The 26449-nt window shown below is 40.2% G+C and overlaps 1 protein-coding gene across 1 annotated transcript in view; it reads left to right on the top strand.

Annotated features, from left to right (window-relative positions):
- Window positions 1-26449, top strand: part of oca2 (OCA2 melanosomal transmembrane protein) — a 60512-nt gene that overhangs the window by 20168 nt on the left and 13895 nt on the right. Inside the window, 9 exon segments of the mRNA NM_001104792.1 lie at window positions 3855-3987; window positions 5441-5588; window positions 7648-7705; window positions 7875-7983; window positions 12603-12730; window positions 13225-13284; window positions 13915-14019; window positions 15300-15393; window positions 21101-21194. Coding sequence (NP_001098262.1) covers window positions 3855-3987; window positions 5441-5588; window positions 7648-7705; window positions 7875-7983; window positions 12603-12730; window positions 13225-13284; window positions 13915-14019; window positions 15300-15393; window positions 21101-21194 — 929 coding nt within the window.

Raw genomic sequence — 26449 nt, 5'->3', positions numbered from 1 at the left:
AGATGAGAGGCTTTGCAAATCTGTGGCATACATTTGTACTCTGGGATTCAAGTTTTCAAACAGTAGTAAAAAGAAATCCTGCTTGTTTCCAGCCCCGTCCTACTCACTGCTGGTTCTGTGACCACAGATGCTCACTAAATGTTTGTCAAAGACCTGTAAAGAAGTCGACCTTTAAATTTGGTAATGGTTCCAATGGTTGCCAAGATGTTGTGGTGAAGCATTAGCTTGTTTATTTCTTTCCACTGAAGAGAGGTACAGGTACTCAAAAACAGCCCTGGAACTTCTCAAAACAAGTTGGTTTTGTCCAGACGTCAGGAAGCTCGGCCTCTCTGTCATGACTTTATTTACATTTGATGTGAAGATGATAAATGAAGATGTAGTGGCAGTGAAAGCAATTTATATTTATGCTGCTGCCTTAATAAATCACAAAAATTAAAATGTCAGGAGAGGGGAAATATGACCACTCTTATTTTAGGCCACTGTTTCTGTCCACTTTGCAGTGGTTGCAATGGTTTACTTCGGTTTGTAGAATGTAACTTCATCACAGGATCGTGTATTTATACTGTTATTGTATTTGACTGGTTTGGTTCTTTCCTCTCCTTCCTGTTTGCATAAATTTCCTCTAACTGAAAGTTACTATGAAGATCAGAAAATTTTGGTAAAATAGACTCGGTGTCAAACATTTGGGTTCAAATCACAGACACAGGTCTACATTTGGGCTCTAGAGGAATATAGGTGGAGAGTTTCAGCAACACAGCTCGGTTAGATTGCAAAATTTAGGCAACAGGGACATTTTAGGGAGAGGAAAAGGGTGCTGACTGTCTAAGAAATGATTAAGATTTAATTAGACTGATGAATGAGGGTAGCTTCTGGTTGAAGTTGAGTTTTATTGAGAGGGAAAGCTGACCCATTAGGCTCAAGATGTCTGCTAGATAACTAAAATACATCTAGTTTAGACGTCTACCGGACATTTCAGACAGCTCTATTTTGTTACTCCATTAGATGTCTACCACTAGTGTTCTGAGAGATCTACAGATCTACCTGTAGCCATCTAATCTTGGGATATTTTTAGATGTCTATAAGAGAACTTTTTTACAAGATATAAAATAAAAGATGTCCTTTTCACTGACAACTAGTAATCACAGATTTCTACATTCAAAGAGGTAGTAATAGTTTCTACTGAATCTCCCTGGAATTGAAAAAACAATTAAAACAACTACTAAAAAAAAAATAATCCAACATATTTATGCAACTTGATGCATAAAATGAACAATTATTCAGACTAATAAGAACAGCACATTGTAATTTTTCAGCAATTTTACAAATCAAAACCCAACTTGGGACATTTTTAAAAACACAGAAATAAACAACAATCCTTAATGGCAAAGATTCAACAAGGTACTGGAAACATTCATCAGAGAGTTTGGTCTATATGACAGCATCACACAGTTACTTACATTTTTTCCCTCATAACCTTCACTCTTTATAGCCAGCGGAGCCACATCTTGACAAGACATGACATTTTCCCAGCTGCAGGATGCGGCACCTGTTCAGTGCATGTGACATTTTAGCCTCTGTGGGCGCAGCAGTATGTGGTCTGCTGCGGTGTTCACCAGCTACCATCACAACCGCATACGGCCGGTTCTTTTATTTCCTTTCTTTTATGATGCGGAGGTGTTTGTGAGGGCATGTGGAGGGATGAGGGGGGGAGCAATCCTTTTTCCCAAGTGAAAGTACATCAGGAACAAAGCTGCTGCATGGTCGTGCAGTCATGAATGACTTCTGAAAAACCCAGCTTGTGCACGGATGCGTGGGTTTTTAATCTGCAGGGTTTGTCTGTGTGCTTCTAATTTAAATCTATTGCTGGAATCAGAGGTGGATAAAATGACACAACTATTAAGTAATTTTGTTAATGATTTTCTTTTTTAAGAGAGTTTCAGACCCCTTTACAGTTGACCTCCTGCGCTTGTTTTGGAGTAAAGAAACCTTAAAAATCCTCTGACTACTGTTTAGTTTAGGACTCTGCAGCCTTTAACACCAAAAGAGCCATTTGGTCCAGTTTCTTACACACCAAAACCAGTTAAGTCCTACTTAACCCCCCCAAAAAAACAAAAAAAACAAAAACTTTATGTATTTATATGTGGTTATTAAGCCATTCTTTTAACCCTTGTGCTATCTTAGATGACCCCCCCCCCCCCCCCCTTACATTGACATGTTCTCCCTACCGTGACAAAGGTGGATAAAGGTGGAAAGATTTCATGTAATCCATGGACACCAGTGAAGATCACAAATCATTGAAGAAAAAAGGTTCAGAGCACTGTCTAGTGGGTCTAGATGACCCAACTCCCAATGTTAAAGTGCCTAGGATAGCACAAGGGTTAAAAAGAATGTAGCTTTTAAAAATGTACACTAATTGAAGTAAAAAAGTGTTACATCTTTCTATACATAACAACATTAACTTCTTTACTTTTGACAGTGGCACACACAACTTCCTTTCAAAATAAAACACACCCTGTGTTAAATAGAATCCTCATGCTGCAGCAGACTTACTTGAATTAAAAAAGCAAGAATACCAAGTCAAACATGACATTTTCTATCATTATGACAATCACTTGATGCTATTGTACAACAATGATTAGAATGTGTGCTTAACTTAACTAAGTAACTTAATATTTATTCAAGTTGTTGCATTTTTCTTAAAGCCAAAGAGCCACAATGAAGGGATAGAAAAGCCGCATGTGGTTCCAGAGCCTCAGGGTGCAGGTTTTGTCGATGGGTTCTTGCATGTCCGAGTTGTTAAAATTTCTCTGAAATGCAGGGAAACGTTTAGAGTTTAGTAGCTCTTAACTTAACCTTTGTGCTATCTTAGATGACCCCACCCTTGCATTGACGTGTTCTCCCTACCATGACAAAGGTGGATAAAGGTGGAAAGATTTCATGTAATCCATGGACACCAGTGAAGATCACAAATCATTGAAGAAAAAAGGTTCAGAGCACTATCTAGTGGGTCTAGATGACCCAACTCCCAATGTTAAAGTACCCAGGATAGCACAAGGGTTACACATAACAGGTGAATCTGAAACTGGATGAATTTTTTTTATTAAGGGTAGGAAGGTTTCCTCACACCTCTTGCACTCAGAATTCTCCATGGAGGCACGAGGGAGTTATGTTCTGAGAGTGAGGCAATCAGATGACATGCTCATGAAATCATCTGTGGTACTCAAAGGGGACTTATGCCCTAAATCAAAAACCTACTTTTAAATGTTTAAAGACATTTGTGAACACGGATCCTTCTCCATTAGTTACCCTGTCGAGTTGAAATCCTCCAGGGGGCACTGTTAACCAGTTTTTTCCTGAATCATTGTGTTCTTCATGACAAATGATTCTTTCATGAATCATGTTTTTATTTGAAAATCTTTTTTTTAAGGGTGATGCCATGTGAGGACACATTTTAGGTTTGTATAAAGTTCTTTGTCAGGGATTTGCATTACTTTTTTGACTATTTCTGCCAGAATTTTTCAACATGTACCCTATTTGGTAAAATGTACCTTCTTGAAAACAGATAATATATACTGTCTGCAAAAATGCCTCTAACCCTTAGGAAAAACATGTATTTTCCTTAGGAAGCACAAACATTGATGCACAGATCCGGCAAGCGTTTGTTTTGTTTACATTCGTGTTTTGAGCACCAAAATGTATAATAAATACTCTTCCAGAAAGCCGCATTTCAATTTGTCAGCAGTGGTAACATCTCATCAGGTTTTTTTATGAAAAAGTCCAGGTTCAGTTTGTCACATTTTGAGAATAGTTTTGCCTTGAATGTGAAAGTCTGATCACTGTTTTGTGTTTTGTAGGGGATCGACTTTGCCAGCTTTACAGGCTACATGTTCCTTGGAATTTGCCTCGTTCTTTTGACCTCCTTTCCTTTTCTGCGGCTGCTCTACTGGAACAAAAAACTTTACAACAAAGAATCGATTGAAATAGTTGGTAAGATGCATCTCTGTACACTTGCAAAAAAAAAAAACCGAAACACAGAAAGAGAAATAAATTCAGTTTCTGGAATTTTGTTTTGATTTTAAAAATGTAATGTTTTTTTGTAATTTTGTAATGCTTTTTTAATCATTATGTTCTGTTGCATTGAGTGATTATTTTTGCACTTTAGGTTGACTCGAACCATTCTAAAACATTTAATTTCAATATACCAGGTGAAAATATCAATGACAGATGAATTTACAGCATTATTAACAGCTAAATTGATGATTGGTATATGCCTTTTCATTTCATTTAAGGCTAAAGTCAGAAAAAACTGCTTTGAGCATCAATATGTGCCGAAAGATTTTAAGAAAGCCAACAAACCAGAAGTTTTACTTCTAAGTTCCTCACCCTAGGTGTCGCATTTAGAAATAGTCTCCTTTAGTTTTGCGTCTCCAACACTCGTTGGATAATCTTGTTTAGATCCCATCACAGGACTTTATGCTCATATTCCAGTATTCAAAGTGAACTGGTAGCGGTTAATAGTCAGTAGGTTTATGTTTAACCTTTTAACTACCCAACCAAGACTAAATTAATTAAAACATTTTTTTTGGCTGCTTCTATTCTTGGTTGAAGTAAATATACACAATGTGTTTTCTAAATGAGCTCTTTTTTTTGAGCAGTTTTTCTAATCTGTTGATGGTCACCCACTGTTTCTTTCCTTTATTCCGTTTTTACAACTTTACAAGTTCAAGAGATTCCCACTAAAGAAGGTCTATAAGATGCACATCTTGGACACACCAATCAGTGTCTGTGTTGTGTAAGGAGGCTACAGAAAACCTTATGGATCAAAACAGGATTCCTTTGCCATTGGGCCATCATGATAACCTTTGCATCACTACACCACCTATACACAAAGCCATTGTTTTTGTTTTCAGGGTCAGCTAGCCTCCTCTAAATAACTTGCCTCCAGGGCTCCAATTTCAGAAGTGAAAGAAACCGGAGCTTTACTGGAGCTCCAAAGAGACTGAGCTGATGCCAGAGGCGGCCGTTCAGTCCAGGCCTGACAGTCCATCTGTAAATCTGGCCCTGCAGTGTTTAGCATGCAGCTAAATAAGCTCAAACCCCCTGCCTTTCTTGGCAATTTGCTCACAGTTATGTTTTCTGCTCTTCTTGTTAGATCCTATTAAGGTTTCTTAGCAACCTTCCATAAAAAAGATGACTCTCTCTGATAACTACAGAAGGATCCAGCCCCCTAAGGCTATATCTGTTTCATCATTGGCTGTTTCTGAGCTTGTCAATGTGCCTATCACCTGAGCCCGCACAGAGCATAACGACTGCCACCAGGATGAGGTCTGAATTAGCCTCAGCTGTGCTGCATTCTCACTCTACCAATAAGCTTCATTTTGTTGATGATCTTTGTTGGTGTGGTCCATCGATGACAGGTCCGGTTGTTGTGTTTCTGCAGAACTCAAGCACGAGATCCTGGTTTGGAGGCAGACGGCCCAGCGCATCAACCCTGCCAGCCGAGAGGAAACAGCTGTCAAATGCCTTCTGATGCAAAAAGTGCTCACTCTGGAAAATCTGCTTCGGAAAATGATGAAGACATTTCAAAGGTGGTTGTGACGTGCTTTGTGGAAGAGGTCTTACTGCTTTGAACACACACATTTGTTTAAAAGGGCTCAGCTCATGCCAGTTGGGAAAGTTAAACAATAGCAAACAGCTAAACCATTCAGGAACAGTTGATGCCTAAGTCACAATTGAATTAGTTAGTTCAAAAGGAGCCCAAGTCCAAGAGGTTTGTTTTTCCAGGAAATGATTTTAATTGCATAGCCTAAATGGGAGGCTACACCAAATGATTAATACTTTACCCAGATTTAGCACCAGTTCATATCTCACAAATGCAATAATATGAAGCACCTCACTTTTATAATTTCAGAGGACTAGCAAACTAAAGTCTCTGGACTTGGGCCCTTCTTGAATTGAACAGGGGCGCTGCCATATTGGCTAACTAGTGCTGCCATATATGGGATAAAGCAAAACCCATGCAAGAGAGGCCCAAGTCCAGGAATTTTGCACTTAATGCATTTTAAATGTCAAGCAAAGTCAATACATTACAACGGACTTGGGACGTTTTTGCACATAATCAGATAGCTTTTCCCTTGAAGACCATAGAACATATAATATCTCTATTTTGAAAAATTGTGGACTTGGGCCCCTTTTGAACTAACCGATTCAATAGCCCTTATGGGTGGATACGAGCTGTCTACAGTCGTAAAATGGGCAATCTGTGGGTGCCCCTCCTGACATTTTAAGATTGTAGACTGACAGGTCATAGCGATAGCTTTAACATGTAAGGGTAATTGAGGGGGGAAGTAGGTGAATGCAGGGGGATTTTTCAGTTTTTAGCCCCCCAAAATCCATGGACTGCCCAAGGGGCTCGCAGTTGCCGTGGTGCAGCGGTAGGGCGGTTGACCCATGGTCGTAATATTGCAGGATCGTTTCCAGCCTTGCACGCCCATGAGTCGATTTGTCCTTGTGCAAGACACTGAACCCCACCTTACCTCTGGTGGGAGGCGGGCGCCAGTGTTCGGCAGCGGAGCCGCCACCATTGTGTGAATGTGTGTGTGACTGGGTGACTGGGTTTGTGACTGTAAAGCGCTTTGGGCCTTGTAGGTAGAAAAGCGCTAAATAAGTATACACCATTTACCATTACCATTTAGGTGCTCTTCAAGTGATAAATGTGCGTTCCGTGCATGTATCCTGACTGATTGAAATGAGGAACTTAGACAATCAGAGCCGTAGTTTGTGTGGACATCCTACAGCCGTTCCATAGGCACTTACACATCACCTGCACACTGCGTGCGTGCAGCATTTGTGTGGTTAGCAGGAGGACAGTACACGCACCTCACTAATGACATCACCCTTACGCCTTAATTGTGTGCAGTCTACATTATCCTTGCAAATACTTCACGATACACTTATCACACGCATGACAAATACCTTTGTAACATTTTTATGACGTCCCTTGGGGTTGCCGCATGAACCTCAAGGGAACTGCAGGACACACCTGCTGTCCCTTTAAGATTCGACCACACCTGTCCAAGACCCAAAATCTGTTCAACGTGACTAAGGCATAAGGAAAGTGTTTGAGGCTCTGTTATTCTGTTTTGTTGGATTCCCAGTAATCCACAAGCATTTCAAGCACAGACGCTTTTGTGATCACTCAATTTAGAGCAGGTGTTGATGGAGTAGTGGCAAAATGTGGGCAATTTCTTTTTTTTAGCTCTAACATCAATTCTGGTCTGTGAGGGAAGTGAAATGGAGACTTTGAATAAACTATTCTTGTTGACCAGCTCAACTTACCTCATCAATGTTCTAAAACCAATGTTTTGGGTTGCTGTCTTAGTGGTTTTGTGGTTGTAATGAATAATGAACTTGCCTTAAATATCTGCTTAGCAGTAAAAAAATTTTTGTTTGCCAAAGAAAGACGCACCTTAAAAAAATTACAATTCTTTTAATAAGACAATAAGAAAAATGATGGAAAAGGGGAAAAAAACTAACTATAACTTCTCTTTATTTTTTGTAAGGTGAAATTTATTTTCTCATTTTTCTCAATGTCACCATGAAATGTGTGTTTTTGTGTGTCTGTGTGTATATGTGTGTCTGCAACAGACAAATTTCTCAGGAGGATAAAAATTGGGAGCAAAACATTCAGGAGCTACAAAAGAAGGTAGGCTTTGATTTTCCTTTCAGTCCAATTCTTCACTCATCTTTCTTTACTCTGCATGTTGATAATATCTCAAGAATGGAATTGGGCTGCAGTCAGCTTTGCGATAAAAACTGTTGTTTTTTTCTAAAGTCCAGAGTTAATTCTTTTTTTTTTCCTGCTGCTTCCACAGCACAGGATAACCGACAGGGTCCTGTTGGTGAAGTGTGTCTCCGTCCTTGTTGTGGTGATATTTGTGTTCTTTCTCAACTCCTTCATTCCCAGCATTCATCTGGATCTTGGTAAGTTCTTCATCATCTCATCAAGACCATTGGTCCATTTAGCATTTTTTTTCTTTTTTGGTTGACATTTTTCCTGGTAATGTCATACATCTGACCAGTAAAACCCTGAAATCTTGAACATCTTTTTGTAAATCTGATGCCTAATTTCTGCTTTAACATTTCTGAAAAAACCCTTATGGTGTAAGCTTATGAAAGTATTTTTTTTGCACGATTTCCGTTTTTCCTGGACACACTTTCCAAGTCTCCTTTTGATTTATTTTACCATATAGTATAAAAGTTTCATTTTCTCATTTGATATTGAAAAGTACAGAAACACGGATTGCCACAGAAAAGAAAAAAACATTTTTTTTGTCTTTTTCTAAGCCTCATAAAGTTTAAAAATTGTAATAAAGGTTTTGAGAAAAAGCCAAAAATGTAAGAATAGTGAGATATGTGGTAAAAAGTCGAAACTTATTTTTATTCTGACAGAAAATGTCAAACATTCAATAATATGAAACTAAAATTGATAAAAGTTATAAACAAAAGTTGATTGTCAAACCAAAATGTTTAAATACCTGGTTTTCTTAAAGTTTAAACAGAAAATCTGTCAAAAGAGTAACTTTCAGCCTCGGCTGCTGGACAGGACAAAAAAAGTTCAAGTACTGAAAAATGAAAAAAAGACACGTTTTGAATTGAAAAAAACCAATAAAAGTAAAATATACATACCAGCAAATCTGAATTCTAAAGAAAATAAATTAAAGTCCTTTAATTGCCTCTTTTAAATTATTTTTGTGTCCCTGATCCTCTTCACAAAATTGTACTGCTATGTTGTTGAAAGCCAGTACATTGCGACCTTGATAATAAATGTGCTCAGCCTGACAAGTCATAAAAATTAAGAAAAATGCTTTCACGACAAGAGGATTCAGAGAAGACGATGTTTAATATGCACAAGCCAAATTAGCAGCGCTTTTCCTTCCTGCCTTGAACATACAGAGTCCCATCATTGCACCACTTATCCAGCCTCAGCGGGAGATGACAGGTCCTGTCACTCACCTGTAAATCTGATTTTTTTCTCTCTGTATTTCTGACATAATTTGGAGCAAAACGAAAGCCACCGATGCATCAGACAGCAGATGTGATCACTTACAAATTCTGAAATAATGTTTTTAAGCCCTTTTTTTCACGGAGTCTCTTGACTAGGATAACCGGTTCTGCTTCTCTATTTTCCATCTTTAAAACAACTAATGATTAACTCCTTTAGCTGCATGTTCAAAACTACAAAAGAAGAGATCATTCTTACTCTACTCTTACACTACTCTGTTTGGGCTTTGTTCAAAAACAAATTAAAAATAGTTTCTCATTTCAATGTGATTTCTATCTATGAGTCTCAGAAGTCTCATTCCCTTTCACTTTGTTATAACGGTTTCTGTAAAGCATCTTTTTTTTGGGCTTTAGATCCAACGTTTTCAATCTTAAACAGTTACAGCAAGTGTTTGAAGATTTGATTGCAAAAGCAGCAGTTTTTGAATCTTGTCATCAATGAGAGTCTCTTGGCATCATTTGTTAACCTTAAGTTTTAGTACCGGTATTTAATATTTCTGAAATAAAAGCTCTTGCTTTAAGATTGTTTGTTAGGGGTGTAGCGATTAATCAACGTAATCGATTAACTGATTTCTATTCCTAGGATCCAACCAGGTAGATATGTCTGAGGCAAGTCGACAAATACCCTTAAAAAATGGTTTCTAAAGGAAATAAATCAATTATATCTAAATTGGAAAATACCATTCGGATTGAGGCACGGTAGGTTTAGTTTACTATGACTGTTAAAATACCATGACGGTGGACAACACACATGTCTTGACAGCAAAAACTGAACAGTCCATCATTCCAGTCCAATGTGTGAAAACACTTTGAATTTAGCAAAGACGTGACCGTACAGTGTGTTATTTGGATGTGGAACAACAACAATGGGCTCAACTTTAGGACACTGACATGTTGATGGATTTGCCATTAATTATTAGTTACTTCTATGTTTGTACTCATATTTAATTAATACTTAATTATCCTGTAAGCAAATCATTGATTCTGGAAAACTTCACTTGCACTGTTTAGTACCAGGTATTTCTGTCTGAGTTGACGTTTTGGATAAAGATGTCCTGGATGCACACAGCAGCATGTGGACTGTACTCTCTAACGTCAACGACACACACAAAAAAAAACCACTTACTCATTTGATGCACAGCAGTAGAGCTGAGCTTCCTTGATGGTTCAGGTTATTTGTTGTCAGTGGGACAGATCTGACTGCTGTTGCTCACTCAGCAGAGGACCCTAACGGCGTCTCATCAGTGGAGATGCTCTTCTTCACGTGTCTCTTTGTAAAGTCAGTCTGCTACCAGGGAGCTCAGTTAATTACAGCCCTGCTCAGGTACCTCTGTGACATTTATTAAATGAGAGCGGTCCCACAGCAGCGTGCTCTCCTCTCCCTCAGGAGGGGGAGGCACCTGTTTAAGCACGCCGTTCATTAGGGAGCGCAGGTCAGGGTTGACCGCAGCTGAAAGCTTGGGCTGTTCATCCGTGCGCAGTTCAAAACTTGAGCGCCATTCAAATTTTAATAACCTCAGATGGCATGACTTCATTACAGTTTGATTACTGCCTGTTCATCTGACCTCTATATGGTGTCTGTGGTTTTATGAAATACAGCTGCAGTTTCCAGGGGAAAAAAACTGATTTGAGTTTGACATTTATTGTTTTTACACCTGGAAATTACCGTTTTAGTCAAATGTTAGACACAAAGATATAAATAAAAATAAAGAAATGATCATTTTAATCTAATGTGGACATGAAATACACCAATTTCTTCCCACGGTTTTGCATTGTAAGACAAAAATAAGTATATTTCCAAATCTATATAGAACATTGTTTTACACACTGACAAGTAATAAATTACCTTAATTAAAATGTGTATAAAAAAATTCATTTCCAAATAAGTCATGGTTGTTATAATCCAGTTAATGTGAGATAATTGCAATAAAGCAAAACAACTTAAGACCATAAACTAAATTAGATTTAAAAAAAAGCCCTCAGCAGAGCCAGAGTTGGGGCGACTGTGAACTTTTAAAAGCATTATCAGAGAATAACAATGAGTGATAGTGGGGGTACATTTTTCTTTCCACTTTCTTTTGGCTTCAGGTTTTTTTAATACGATGTACTGATGTGACAAATCTTTGCAGTAAAGAATGTTTACCTCATATTTTTTTATCATTCATTCTTGCACATCCACGTCTTTAGCATTTTACAGCCATCAGACTGTCTAATCACTCTAGAAGTCTCTTTGGAAAACTCTTGAGCTTTTTTATTTCTTTGATTGCTTCTTTACACAGGTTGTTTAATTTGAGGACCTGTGTCTCACTTGAGAGTTTTTTTTCCTGATGTCTTTAACTTCTGCTGATTTCTAAACACATTTCTTAACTTTTTACTTATTTTAAGATATGAAGTAGACAAAACATGCGTCCTCAAAGCCATGGACTGAAAGTATGTCCTGTTTTTCCGAATTCACCAAAATTGTCTAAAGTATTCTGATCCTCCACTTCAGTAGCACCTCAGCGTGTTTGAACTTATCAAAGAGTGGAATTTGTTGTATTGTTGCTTGCATATGGCCACTTATATGTTAAAAATGATCTATAAGAGATTGAATGTTTGGGAGAGTAGTGTATTTACTTCTGAATCTAGTGAACTTCTATATTATTTTTATCCGGCACCCCTGTAACCCCGAAATGGATAAAAAAACGGAATATAAGATGAATGGATAAAATGTGTTTCCTGTGGTTTCCGTAAGAGAGTCAGCCCTCTCATTCTAGTTTCAGCTTAACCGGTCAGGGTTCGTCACAGCGAAGCAGCTTTCAATGATCCGCACAGGTGGCTTTTACGCCAGATGCCTTTCCTGACGCAACCCTGTATTTTCAAGGCACAGCTGGATTTTTGACTTATTGAATGCCCTAGGGAAGGGAACCGAGGTTTCCTGCGTGGCAGTCCTACACTGAGCCAAAATTCAGCCCTAAACCAAATTTTTTATTTATTTATCTTCAAAACCGTTTGTTCCTTTAGAGTAACCACTTAACCTATGAGGCATGTTTTGGGAGGTTTTCCTCCCAAAGGTTTTCCTAACCTTTGCAGTTTTCAATATCAAAAACCAATAACTATTTTACTTTGATATTTACAGGCAGTTTATGGGTTTTCTCAGAGCAGGGTCAATATTTAAGAACCAAATTAGCTGTAGAAATCTAAAAAAAAGAGCCAAGTTTGTGCAAAGCTAATTGCCTGAGTCTGACAGAAGCAGCCTGATGAGCTGTGAGCCCATAAACATGCTGACAAATCGTTCTTTTTGAGTCGGGATTTTTAAAGTCTGATGATGTCTCAGTAGGGGTTTTACAAAAAAAAAGAGACAGACTTTCTTGATAGAAAATTGGGCCAACATAGTCTTTTTTCCTCCAGACGAAAATCCTTTTGTTATGGATTAAAAATTCATGTTAATTTCTGGGTTTCTCTGGACTCTGGTCTGGGTTATTCCTGACTCTGTGGGACATTTGGTAACTTTAAAGAAATGTCTGTTGACAATCATCTGTTATTTATTTTTTTGTTAGGGTGGATTGCCATCCTGGGTGCCCTTTGGCTTCTGGTTCTGGCCGACATCCAGGACTTTGAGATCATCTTGCACCGGGTGGAATGGGCCACACTCTTGTTTTTTGCCGGTCTCTTTGTTTTGATGGAGGTATTTAACACACAGACTTTGTTTCTGCTGTCTAATCGAAGCCTTGTTGGTACTAAGGGAGTGTGTGTGACTGAAACTGAGCAGTGGAGAACAAATCAGATGCCAAGCAACAACTTTTTGATCTGGGCCTCCTTCCAAATGGAGAGTCAGATATCTGGTGAAAGCAGGTTTAGCTCCTGCAAACATCCCAGCTGAAATGCAGGATCAGACAATTGGTCTATTGACAGCTCACGAGGCTGAGGTAGGCACTCTGTTCGGCTGCAAGCTGGCAAATTAAAATGTTTTTCTCCCAAGTCAAGGATCAAAAGTTTAAAAACATAAGCTGGGTGTCTGGATTAGGTTGTTTCTCTGCTCTGTGAAATTGTGTTAAAATTAGTGATAAAAATGTAGTGTAATCTATTTTATAGCAACTTAATAAATAATGACCTTTGTTTGCTATGGTTCTGAATCAGACTCATGTCACTGTGACAGCTTGGGTCTCCTCTGTTTTTCAGGCAATAGCTCAGCTGCAGCTCATCGATTTCATTGGTGAGCAAACGGCGCTTCTGATAAAAGTGAGTTTTCCCCTCTCATCTTTACATTCTCATGCTTCTGACACGTCTGGTAATTGTGCATGGATGACATGATCCCGTAATTCATGCACATTGATCCTCCTTGCTTCTGCTCGGCTTTGAATTCAATTATTTTGTTTACGTCTTACTCCTGCCAGTGACTGAATGGACCTGAAGTCATTTTCAACCATATTCTCGCCCTTGTGCTTCTCGCAGTCGAGTTGTTTCGTAGCAGAGAACCGCACTGGTAATGGGTACGTCAGCTCATGTTTAGACAGCAGTCCTGCACCAGACTGATAATCACACATGACAGGTGCTGTGCTTTTCTGCATCTTTGACTTGCTCAGTGGCCCTCAGCAGTGGGCAGAGTGCAGGGCAGCACTGCACAGCATGCGTCTCTCATTGAAGCCGGATGATGGGTGAAATAGAGTTAGCACTGTTTCTTTTACTGCGCCCATGAATACCTGAGACACTGATGTCATGTCAAAAAGATGCAGGACTCTTAAGCCAAAACCTGCAGTCTAAAACAAAGCCATTCCTTTAAGGCCTCTTTGTCAGAGACTGAATGGTCAGAGAAATGGCTTGGGGATGCAATGTGAGTACAGATGTTGCCTCGATTATCTCTCCTCTCAGGCGGTGCCAGAAGACCAGCGGCTTGCCATTGCAATCATTTTAGTGATGTGGGTCTCTGCTCTGGCTTCCTCTCTCATCGACAACATTCCCTTCACTGCCACCATGGTGAGAAGTTCCAGTGTATTTCAGTTATTGCACATGCAGCTAATCTGCAGGTTTCTGTGGGTAAAGACTTGTCCCAACTTCATTCATGATGCAGTTTTAAACACAGACGCAGTAAAGTGCGGTTAAAGACCCACTCGGATCATCTTTGAAGCCTGTGGTATTTTAATTTTGGTCATGTTGTTTTTAGCCAAAATAAAAAACCTTTGTCATTTTTTTAGGACATAGGTTTCTGCAGAGTGGCAGGAGTTCATTAAAAATTCACCTGCGAGTCGTAGGGACCGATGGGACAGATCAATCCCGCCCGCTCTTCCTCTCCCTTTTGCTGAGAGCTTGGAGAAGGAAGCTTGTGGCTCGTCCAGCGTATTTTCTATGTGACAGATAAAATCTTGGATTTTTTTTTATCTGCTTCTTATTCACAACGACTTGAATAAGGAAATACTCAGAAATGCAATTTTCCATGAAATTTTCTTTATGTATATCTTCATGTTAAAAACACCAGAAACACAATTGTCATCGCAGTGGGTCTTTAAATATTGATATAAAACGAAACATGCAACTAAAAGAAAAACATGTAATATGCAAAACAGGTTTAGGGTTAAAAAGGTTTTACTGAATTACTTAATTCATGTTGACAAAGATTTTCCAAAAATGGCCGATTGGGCAGGACAATGTGTTTGGAGATTCCATTGAATGAGAAAAATTAGGAGAAAAAAATATTCTTCAAAGGACATAACGAGAAATTGTGGGTCGGAGAATTATAAACTATCACGCTTTACTCTCAACAGCCCTTCCACTCACAGGTTTCAAAAGAAATCTTTTTCTTTACCTGTTTTTTCTTCCTTTTCTCCAATATAAAAAGTGGGGGGCATCAAAACAGCTGATAAGACAGCAGGCTTATTCTGATCGGCAGAGGAGACAGCAACTGCCAAAATATTTGTTTTTCTTTTCAAACCTGAACTTGTGATTGGAAAGTTTTGAATAAATAAACATTTAGAGAATCTCCGTTAAAAAAAGATTTAATGTCAATAGTTTAAAATGTGTTGGTCAGAGTATATCTAAACTATGTGTATATATTACTGTTGTTGAACATCTTTGTTTTAATTACATCTTTGTTTAAATATTAAACAGTAAATGGTGTATACTTATATTGTGATTTGAATTTAGAAGGCCCAATTGTTTACTGTCCCATTTAATTTGGGGTTTGGTGTCTTGCCCAAGGACCAATGGTTTAATATTTCTATAAAAAAGTGTTCATTTTAAATATGTGTGCATATCTGCAGATTCCAGTTCTCATTAACCTGAGTCAGGACTCTGATGTGAACCTTCCAGTAAAACCTCTCATCTTTGCCTTGGCCATGGGAGCCTGTCTTGGGGGTGAGTCTTGACACAAACACTCTTTTTGGGAATATGCATGAGCCATTAATGTGGTCTTTTAAATTACAAAAACACAACAATTAATCTTAATATGTGAGTTTAGAGAGACAGGAAGATTTGTTGTCTTGCATAAATTGGCGTCTTGCAAGTGTGTCCATGTATCTTGTACATGGAAGTAGTCGAGAGAAGAGCCCTGGACTCGTTCCCAGGTACTACTCCAAGTCACTTGTTCAGATACGTGGACGACACTTGGGTCAAGATTAAAATCCAGGCAGTGGAGCCGTTCCCAGATCATATCAACGCGGCCGACAAGAACATCAGGTTCACCAGGGAAGACGCAAAGATGAACAGCCTAGCCTTTGTAGACTGTGCAGTGATCATTGGAGATGACAGACAGCTCCAGGTTGAAGTGTACGGAAGCCTACTCAAACTGATCAGTACCTGTTATTTGATTCAAACCACCCTTTACAGCCCACCTAGGCGTTATCAGGACTTTACAACACAGAGCCCAAGAGGTGCCCACAAGTTCTGACGGAAAGAAGAAAGAATAGCAACATATCCGTCAAGTCCTCTGAACCTGTGGATATCCCAACTGGGCTTTCACCAGATCCCAACATACAAGAAAACAAGACAAGAAGGAACAAGAGCCTAAAGGGAACAGTATTTCCATTCCTTATATCTCAGGCCTGTCGGAAAAACCAAAAAGGATTTTCAGACAACATAACATCCCAGTTCATCTCAAACCTGTTAATACTCAGACAAAAACTAGTTCATCCAAGGACAAAATTCTAAGCTACAAACAGAGCAACGTTGTGTTCTCTATCCACTGCCAAGAGAACTGCAATGACCAATACATAGGAGAAACCAAACAACCTCTACACAAGCAGCTTTACCAACATTGCAGAGCCAACTCAAGTGAACCTGAGTCTGCAGTACACCTCCACCTGAAGGCCACAAACCACTCGTTTGAGAACAGTGAAGTCTGAATTTTAGCTAGAGAGAAAGGATGGTTTGAGTGAGGAGTGAAAGAAGCCATCTTTGTCAAGAAGGATAACCCTTCTCGTAATGAATGGTGGTCTCAGGTTTATTCTTCCATCCATCTACTGCAGTGTTCTGAAACCCAAACAAACCGAAGGAAGGACTGGGGACATTGTCAAGCGGTGGAAAGAATATATCAGGGATCTCTTCAATCCTGCTGACACACCTTCTCTTCCGAAAGCAGAGGCTGAGGACTTTGGGTGGGACTGTCCATCACCCACGCTTAAGTCACTGAGATAGTTAATGAGCTCCTCAGTGGCAAGGCTCCAGGAGAGGATGAAGTCCGCCCTGAGTACCCAAGTCTCTGGATGCTGTGGGAGTGTCATCTCTGCAAGCATCCCGTGGCAGTCTAGAAGTGTACCAATGGACTGGTAGACAGGGGTGGTGGTTCCCCTTTTAAGAGGGGGACCGGAGGGGGTGTTCCAAGTCTGGGAAAGTCAATGCCAGGGTGCAGAGAGAAGAGTCCGTCCGATAGTCGAACCTCAGATCCAGAAACAATAGTGCGATTTCCGTCCTGGTCATGGAACAATGGACCAGCTCTACACCATCTTGAGGGTGATGACTGGAGCAGGACCTTGGTTCAGGAACAGGTCCAACATTCACCTGTTCCCAGTGCACAGCTCTATCACAGCTAGAGGAAATCTAATCCACCCGGCTCTTCTGTCGAGCCACAAAGATCCACAATGACCCCACCCACAGAAAATGCTCCATATTCACCCATCTCTCATGTGGCAGACTCAGTCATAAGAACTTGGACCAACAAGTTTAGGAAAATATTTTTTCCCATTGCCGTGAAGACATTCATTGAGCAGTCATGACCCGCCTCCCCATTCTCCCCAAGTGCTTCTGACAAAGAGAAGCTATGAAACAAAATGTTGTTATATTCAAATATGATGACAATAATTTTTTTTCTTTAATTTTCTGTATTCTGATCATGTAGTCCTGCAGACCAGCTGGCCTATTCACATTAAAGGCTAAAAATCTTTTTTTGGACCTTCAGTCACTTCAGAGGTGAAAAGACCCCGGGGAAAAAAGGCTTCTAGGTCAAAGTGTGAGATTAACATGTCAGAGCAACTTAAAACATTGCCTTGCATCTTTTCTCATTTTGCTGCTCTTCTGGTGAACCTTTTTTCTCACCCTCTCTTCTCTCTCCACCTCATTCTCCAGCTGGGAATTTATAGTTTCATCTAGGCTTACCAATTTGAAAACTGCCCCAAGTCCCAAAATCTCCTTAGATCAGTATGGAATCTCGTTGAGGAAGCATGTGTTTTCTTTGGTAGCATTTGTGAAATGCAAAGAGATTAGGGGACATTATTACACCAGAATCTGGAGTAAAACATCTGAGGTGCCACCAGTAACACCCATCCAACAGAGATCATGTGGCATCACAGAAGGTCTTAGGGAAACGGTTACAGCTGAGCCCTCTGATAAATTTTAGAACATGTTGACCGTACCAAGAAATGGCGCATTTCTCTAAGTTGTTGGAGAACCCAAAATGAGTAGTCACACTCAGGCCGATAAACTCACAGGCCACTTTATTAGGCACACCGTGCGAGTACAGACTTTCAGAACTGCTTTAACCCTTGTGCTATCTTAGATGACCCCACCCTTACATTGACGTGTTATTCCTACCATGACAAAGGTGGATTGAGGTGGAAAGATTTCCTGTAATCCATGGACACCAGTGAAGATCACAAATCATTGAAGAAAAAAGGTTCAGCGCACTGTCTAGTGGGTATAGATGACCCAACTCCCAATGTTAAAATGCTCAGGATAACACAAGGGTTACTCCTTATTGGCATAGATTCAACAAGCTACTGGAAATATTTCTCAGAGAGTTTGGTCCATGTTGACATGTTAGCATCACATAGTTATTGCAGATTTGTCGGCTGCGCATCCATGATGACAATTTCCCGTTCCACCACATACCAAAGGTGATCTATTGGGTTGAGATCTGGTGACTGTGGAGGCCATTTGAGTCCACTGAACTCATTGTCATGTTCAAGAAACCAGTCTGAGATAATTCCTGCTTTATGACATGGTGTCTTATCCTGCTGGAAGCAGCCATCAGAAGATGGTACAGTGTGGTCAAAAAGGGATGGACAGCAATTATACCCAGGTAGGCTGTGGTGTTGTATCCTCAATTAGTACAAAGGGGCTCAAAGTGTGCCAAGAAAATATCCCCCACACAATTACACTACTACCACCACCACCAGCCTGAACCTTTGATACGAGGCAGGATGGATCCATGCTTTCATGTTGTTGACGCCAAATTGACGCACGGTGTTGTTTTCTGCTGCTGAAGTCCATCTGCCTCCAGGTTGGACGTGTTGTGTGTTCAGAGATGCTCTTCTGCAGACCTCAGTTGTAACCAGTGGTTATTTGAGTTCCTGTTGTCTTTCTATCAGGTTGAACTAGTCTGGTCATTCTCCTCTGACCTCTGGCATCAGCAAGGCCATTCTGCCCACAGAACTGCAGCTCAATGGACCCTAATGATGGTTGTGGGTGAAAATCCCAGTAGATCAGCAGTTTCTGAAATACTCAGACCAGCCTGCTGGCATGCTACAACCATGCCATGTTTAAAGTCGCATCAATCACCTTTCTTTCCCCATTCTGATGTTTGATCTGCAGCAGATCGTCTTGACCACGTCTCCATGCCTGACTACCTTGAGTTGCTGCCATCTGATTGTCTGATTAGAAATGTGCGCTAACGAGCAGTTGAACAGATGTGCCTAGTAAAGTATCCTGTGAGTGAATGTCAATATATAGCGTAAATAAATAAGAAATTAAGAAAACTGTTAAGCAGGTAAGGGAAAGTTAAGCTGAGAACAGAGAACCTTAAAACATGGTCCAGGTTGATAAGATTCAGGTTAAACTTAAAATTAATTCTTACTTTTGACCTTCACCTTGACCTTTTTTTGTAAATTAGGACATATATTATCCTGACAGTTTATATATATATATATATATATATATAAACTTCCAATGGGAAGCCACTTGCACAAGTGTCCATCAAATGTGGGATATACCAAGGTGATGCTCTGTCCCCACTGCTGTTCTGCATAGGTCTGAACCCCCTCAGCCAAATAATCAACAAGACTGGCTATGGATACCGACTCAGAAATGGGGCCAACATCAGTCACCTCCTCTACATGGATGACATCAAGCTATATGCTAAGAGCGAGCGTGACATTGACTCCCTGATCCACACCACCAGGATCTACAGTACTGACATTGGGATGTCATTCGGGCTCGAGAAATGCAGCCGGATGGTGACAAAGAGAGGCAAGGTAGTCCACACAGGAGGGGTCTCACTCCCAGAAGGAACAATAGCAGACATCGAGGACAGTTACAAGTACCTCGGAATTCCACAGGCAAATGGCAACCTGGAGCAGGCAACAAGGAAAGCTGCAACAGCTAAATACCTCCAACGGGTAAGGCAAGTCCTGAGAAGCCAGCTCAATGGCAAAAATAAGACCCGGGCAATAAACAGCTATGCACTGCCAGTTATCAGATACCCTGCAGGAATAATAAGATGGCCAAAGGAAGAGGTACAGACCACGGATGTTAAGACACGAAAGCTCCTCACCATGCATGGAGGGTTCCATCCCAAATCCAGCACCCTGAGACTGTATGCTAGCCGCAAGGAAGGAGGCCGAGGACTAGTGAGCGTAGAAGCCACTATCCAGGATGAAACATCCAAGATGCATGAGTACATCAAGCTCAAGGCCCCAACTGACAGTGTGCTCAGTGAATGTCTCAGGCAATGGAGAGCAGAGGATACAGTGCTGGAGGACAGATCCTCATGGGAGGACAAACCCCTGCATGGGATGTACCACCGGACCATAACTGAAGTGGCTGATATCAAGAAGTCCTACCAATGGCTAGAGAGGGCTGGCCTACAGGACAGCACTGAGGCACTCATCCTGGCAGCTCAGGAACAAGCCCTGAGCACCAGAGCAATAGAGGCTCAGATCTACCACACCAGACAAGACCCAAGGTGTAGGCTGTGCAAAGAGGCACCTGAAACAATCCAGCACATAACTGCAGGGTGTAAGATGCTGGCAGGTAAAGCATACATGGAGCGCCACAATCAAGTGGCTGGATTAATATACAGGAACATGTGTGCAGAATATGAACTGGAAACCCCAAGGTCAAAATGGGAAACACCCCCGAAGGTGGTAGAGAATGAAAGGGCAAAAATCCTGTGGGACTTCCAGATCCAGACTGATAGGATGGTAATGGCGAACCAACCAGACATTGTAGTGGTGGATAAAGAACAGAGGAAAGCCGTTGTGGTGGATGTGGCAGTGCCAAGCGATGGGAACATCAGGAAGAAGGAACATGGGAAACTGGAGAAATACCAGGGACTCAGAGAAGAACTGGAGAAAGCCTGGAAAATGAAGGTGACAGTGGTGCCTGTGGTAATTGGAGCACTCGGGGCAGTAACCCCCAAGCTGGAGGAGTGGCTACAACAGATACCTGGAAAGATCTCAGACATCTCAATCCAGAAAAGCGCAGTGCTAGGAACAGCTAAGATACTGCGCAGAACCCTCAAGTTCCCAGGCCTCTGGTAGAGGACCCGAGCTTGAGTGAGAAACCACCCACGAAAGGGTGAAAGGGTTAAATTTTTTAATATAAACGTTTGGCTTTGTTCATGTCTTTTCAGGAAACGGTACGCTGATCGGAGCATCAGCCAATGTTGTTTGTGCAGGAATCGCTGAACAACACGGATATGGCTTTTCCTTTATGGAGTTCTTCAAGTAAGTCTTTTCTGCTTTAAATACACAGCAAAACATTCAATCAGTCAATCAGTGAGCAACTTTCATGAACTCTATGCTTGAAAAGTTACTCCTAGTTTACTGGTGTGATGGTATTTTGGGAATTCTCTACAATTAGTCATTTTCTCGTAAAGGGTAATTGCAAGTTTATTTCTACATGTGGGAGAGAAAATGGTAAAAAACGTACATTAATTGCTTTAGTATGACTCGAAAACCCTGTACATTAATCCATTCTTGTATTGGTCATCTAAATAGTCTATAAATAAAAAGGAAAAAAAAATGATCTTCACAAAAACTTTAAAATTTTGCATTGACATATTTAAATGTTACACAAGGATTTATTTGCAGAAATATGTTTTAAATCTGATGAGAGGAAATGGAACTATATTGAGGGTAAAAACCTTTTCAATCACAAAATAATTTATTTCAAAATGTATTATACTGTATTATATTCTAGGAAAGTTCTTTTTAAGTTCAATTTTAAAGACCAGATTTTTTCATTACATCTTTATGTCAAGATCTGGGCTGTCCTACCTGTCGGTCATCTTTGGTAATTATTCAAAATGACGCCCTGACACATCAAAATTCAAGATTCAAGATTCAAGATCAACTTTATTAATCCCCGAAGGGAAATTTAGTCATCATGAGATCCTGAAAACTAAAAAGTATCTGTGCACAGCGGACGTAGATGAAAATCAACATTTTATTACATTAAGAAAGAATACAACCTGATTTGAAGAAGATTTAACCCCTTTTCACCTGAATCTAATTTAAAAAAAATCCACTCATAATAATAATTGATATTTTACTCATCCCATAATGGGGAAATTCCTTTTTACCCATCCCCTGGGGGGAGCGGTGAGCTGCAAACCATCCGCGCTCGGGGGGCGACAGCTAGCTGGGGAGAGCCGGTATCGATCTGCCAACCCTTCGGTTGTTGGACGACCTGCTCTACCGCCTAGCCATTAGCTCATTTTCTTGCATTCAAGCAGACTCTAATTTAAGGTAAGTTTGGAGCAGAACTTGGTTTGAAGTGTACTTGCATCAATAGGCGTCAAGGGGTTAAAACAGGGGTGGGCAATTATTTTACCTTGCGGGCCACATCGGGTTATAAGATTCGATAGAAGGGCCGGGCCACGAGCACATGCGTGGAGTGAGAATGATATATAATGGAATGTCAATGGATTGAAAATTATATTCTAAAACAAAATATTCCAGAGTTTTTAGTTTAAAACTTTTGTTCCCATTTCAGATCTCTTTTTTATTGTGAAGCCCCTTGGTACCATCAAGGATTTGTAAAGTGCTAAATGAATAAATTTTCATTCATTCATGATCCTTTTAATAAAATAAATAACATTATTTATGAAATAAAACTATGACCAAATAACCCTTTCTATGATTTTCAAAGACAAAAATTCAGGAAAAATATACTGATACATTAAAGAAAAAACTATAAATGGAGGATTCTCTCCCGTCATAATCCTAATAAAGACTTTGAGGGCCACCGCTCATCACACGCCTCACAGTTTGCGCAGCTGCGCTGTGTCATGCGTGTCTGTTTCTCATCCAGTTAATTATGAAAATAGCTGATTTCTATATCTTCTGCTGCAGCTACACATATATCTGTGTTACCTAGGGATGGGAATAGAAGCCCCATGAAGCCTTCACGGGCTTCATGCAATTGTGCCGGAAAAATGAACCAACCATTCAGGGCTTTGAAGCCACACAGAACAGTGGCATCTGGTGGCGGACTGGACGTATATCATCTGCTTCAACTAATCTCTTTGTAACATATCAATGTGGAAATGATGGAAAAACCTAAAACAAAACAATGTTGTTAATGATGATTAACCCTTGTGCTATCCTAGGCACTTTGACATTGGGAGTGAGATCATTTAGACCCCAAAAGACAGTACGCTGAACTTTTTTCTTCAATGATTTGTGAACCTCACTGGTGTCCATGGATTACATGAAATCTTTCCACCTTTATCCACTTTTGTCATGGTAGGGGATAACACATCAATGGTCATCAGGAACCCATAGGATAGCACAAGGGTTAAAAAAACAACGTGAAACAACACAATAAGTTACGTCTATGAAAACTCTCATTCATCCAGGTTGATTCCATAGTAGTAGTCGGTTTAGTAACTAATTTGTAATTCCAAATTAGCTGGTAAAATCTCTTTTACCAGCTAATTCAGAATTGACAAAGCCTCTTGGATAAAAGGTGAAACGTCTTCTAACTTTAAAAACTAAATCCAGATGACAGCCCCTAAACCTACTACTACAATGAGTTACGTTTTCTGTGAGAAGTGCTTGACACAGCAAAACACACATACATGAAGAAAATAAACGCTGAGCAAGTAAAATTCTGGTCTTGAACCCAGGACCTTTGAAGTCAGACAACATGACTATTCCACTAAGCTTTCTCCACCACTGTAGTAAACGCCTGCCATGATATATTCGTAGAGGTATTTTCTTTACAAATAACGTTCATAGTGTGTTGTCTTATAAGGAGAAACCGAGTTGAAACGATTCTGAGCCACAGTACGTTTTTCCCCAGGAGCCATAGTAAAGTGCAATGAACTGATGCTGATTCCAATACAGGGGGAAACAATAGAACTGGATGGGGAAACGTTTGGGATTCATTTGTATTTATAGAGAGTAGCGCCCAACTGTTCAAACACAAGTGACGTCTGAATCGTGGTTCGACCAAACAATGCATTTGGCGCTTCATACGTCATCAACCACGTGATCTGTGCTAGTTGCCACACGTCCGGAAACATTGTGAAGAACCACTCTGCTTCATGCAGGTAAAACATACGCCGGAGCGTCTGTGTCACACGGACCATCTCTAGCATTACTTTTTCACCAGTACAGAGTTCCTCATTTATCCCTTGTGCCATCTTAGATGACCCCACCCTTGCAGTGACCTGTTCTCCCCATGACAAAGGTGGATAAAGGTGGAAAGATTTCATGTAATCCATGGACACCAGTGAAGATCACAAATCATTGAAGAAAAAAGGTTCAGCTCACTGTCTAGTGCAGGGGTGGGCAATTCCAGGCCTCGAGGGCCGGTGTGTCTGCATGATTTCCAGATAATCTTGCCCTACTCATGGCTGATTACCTGGTTCAGGTGTGTCCAGCAAATTAGAACATGCCAGAGCAGGGTATGCTGGAAAACATGCAGGAATGCGGCCCTCAGTGCCCACCTCTGGTCTAGTGGGTCTAGATGGCCCGAATCCCAATGTTAAAGTGCCTAGGATAGCACAAGGGTTATTGCAGGAGTCACGTTCTAAAAATAACCCTGATCGGTGAAATCCATGGAGTCAAAGAGGAAAACTGTGCTCTAAACCAGTGTTTTTCAACCAGTGTGCCGCGGCACACTAGTGTGCCGTGGGAGATGGTCAAGTGTGCCGTGGAAAATTGCCCTCATTAACTGATCTAAAAACATTAACCATCTCCAGGAAATCAGCTCTTTGTTCATCCAAACAGGTCCTGATAAAACACTGAGTAGTTAGGAATATAAACGATCATAAAATACTTTTTTCTTTGTGTTTATTTGATTCTATTAAAGACATTTTGATAAGAATGACGGTAACGCGAAATAGCTGCAGCTATAACTGTGTAAGGAAAAGTCCCGCAGCTTTTACTGTCTCCACGACTCCACCAATCATTCTTGAAGGCTTAATCACATGTCATCAGTCTGACCAATCAGAAGTGGTTAGTCTCCACTTCCTTGTTCCAATTTAGCTCATAACTCAGTCAGTTCCGACAAAAACACCAGCTAAAGCTCGTCTTTAGCGGTGTAACTTTCCACAGAATCCGGTATCAGACCGTGGAACAAGTGAACAAAACCATGAAGCTCAGAGACGCGAGTCTTTCTGCCGTTTTCTCGCAGTTTTCACACTACATCTCCCATGATGCATTGGCTTAAAGGGACAGCGTCTTGAAAACACAAAGAACATACAGTTTGTATGTAACTTAACTTTTATTACATCTTTTAGAAAAACATCTGCAACTTCCTGCTTTTTCTGCCACAATTATCACAAAAATGCACGTCAGATTGCCGGGGGGGGGGGGGGGGGCTGTAGATCAAAACAGACTATGAGTTTCTGCTTTTTTTTTTTTTTTTTGGGATGCTGGTGTGCTGCGGGATTTTTGTCAAGGTTAAAGTGTGCCGTGGCTCAAAAAAGGTTGAAAAACACTGCTCTAAACAATAGAGGGGCAGGCCCATCTGCCTATATAATTTGAAGGTTTAATTGTTTACAATTTAAAAAAAACAAAACATAAAACCTTCTCTTTTTTTTTTTTATCTCGTAAGAGTTTTTTCATTATGTCAGTGGTAAGCTGCACTCTGGACCGTTTGCAGTCATGATCCGGTTGCTAAAATACTCTGTTTGCAGCACCTTTGACAGGGCTTTGAGTTGGTTCAATTTTTTGTCAGGCAATAATGAAAAATCAATTTTCCCCAATGTGATAACAGGTTCTATTGTCTGTCCACTGATGTTTTTTCACATAGTGCTACAATCAAAAGCTACACTATTGTACCAACTGTATTTGCTCATCCATCCAAATGATCAGAATCAGGGCTCCCAATCACTTGGCTTGGTCTATAAAATCAAGCACTCAGGCATCCAGACTGTTTTTACAAACATTTATATAAGAATGGGAAATGAATAGGTTCCAATCCGTTATTCTGTTATCATTTCATTAGCATATTAAAATATTCAATATAACAGAATTCCACACATCTTCATGACTAGAAAGGAAAAGTGAAAAGAATAACATTCTTTATTTGTGCTCCTTCTTAAAGCTCAAAGGTAAAAACGACAAAAAGGGACAGTTTTTTTCTTAAATTTTACCACATTAGACAAATCCTATTTTCAGAACTATCTTTGTTAATGTTTTGATGACTTTGTTGAGGAACAGAAATATGTTATATGGTGAGGGTTTAAGGTAAGTCAGAGACAAGAGAAAGACATTTTTTGTCAGCAGGAAACAAGCGTCTGCTGGGATCAGCCATGTGAAAACGGCTTTAAATCAAATCAAATCAAATCAAACTTTATTTATAAAGCACTTTTCATATATAAATATAACACAAAGTGCTTTACATTAAAACACAACAAAATATAAAAACAAGCATTGACGATTTAAAAATAAATAAATAAATGGGGCCCCCCTCCCCGTACCTAGCCCCCCACTCCTTTCACACCTCCCACCCCCTAAGTGATGGC

The sequence above is a fragment of the Oryzias latipes genome, chromosome 4 (genome assembly GCF_002234675.1).
Source record: "Oryzias latipes chromosome 4, ASM223467v1".
Lineage (NCBI taxonomy): Eukaryota > Metazoa > Chordata > Actinopteri > Beloniformes > Adrianichthyidae > Oryzias > Oryzias latipes.
This window is presented reverse-complemented; position numbering and strand designations above follow the sequence as displayed.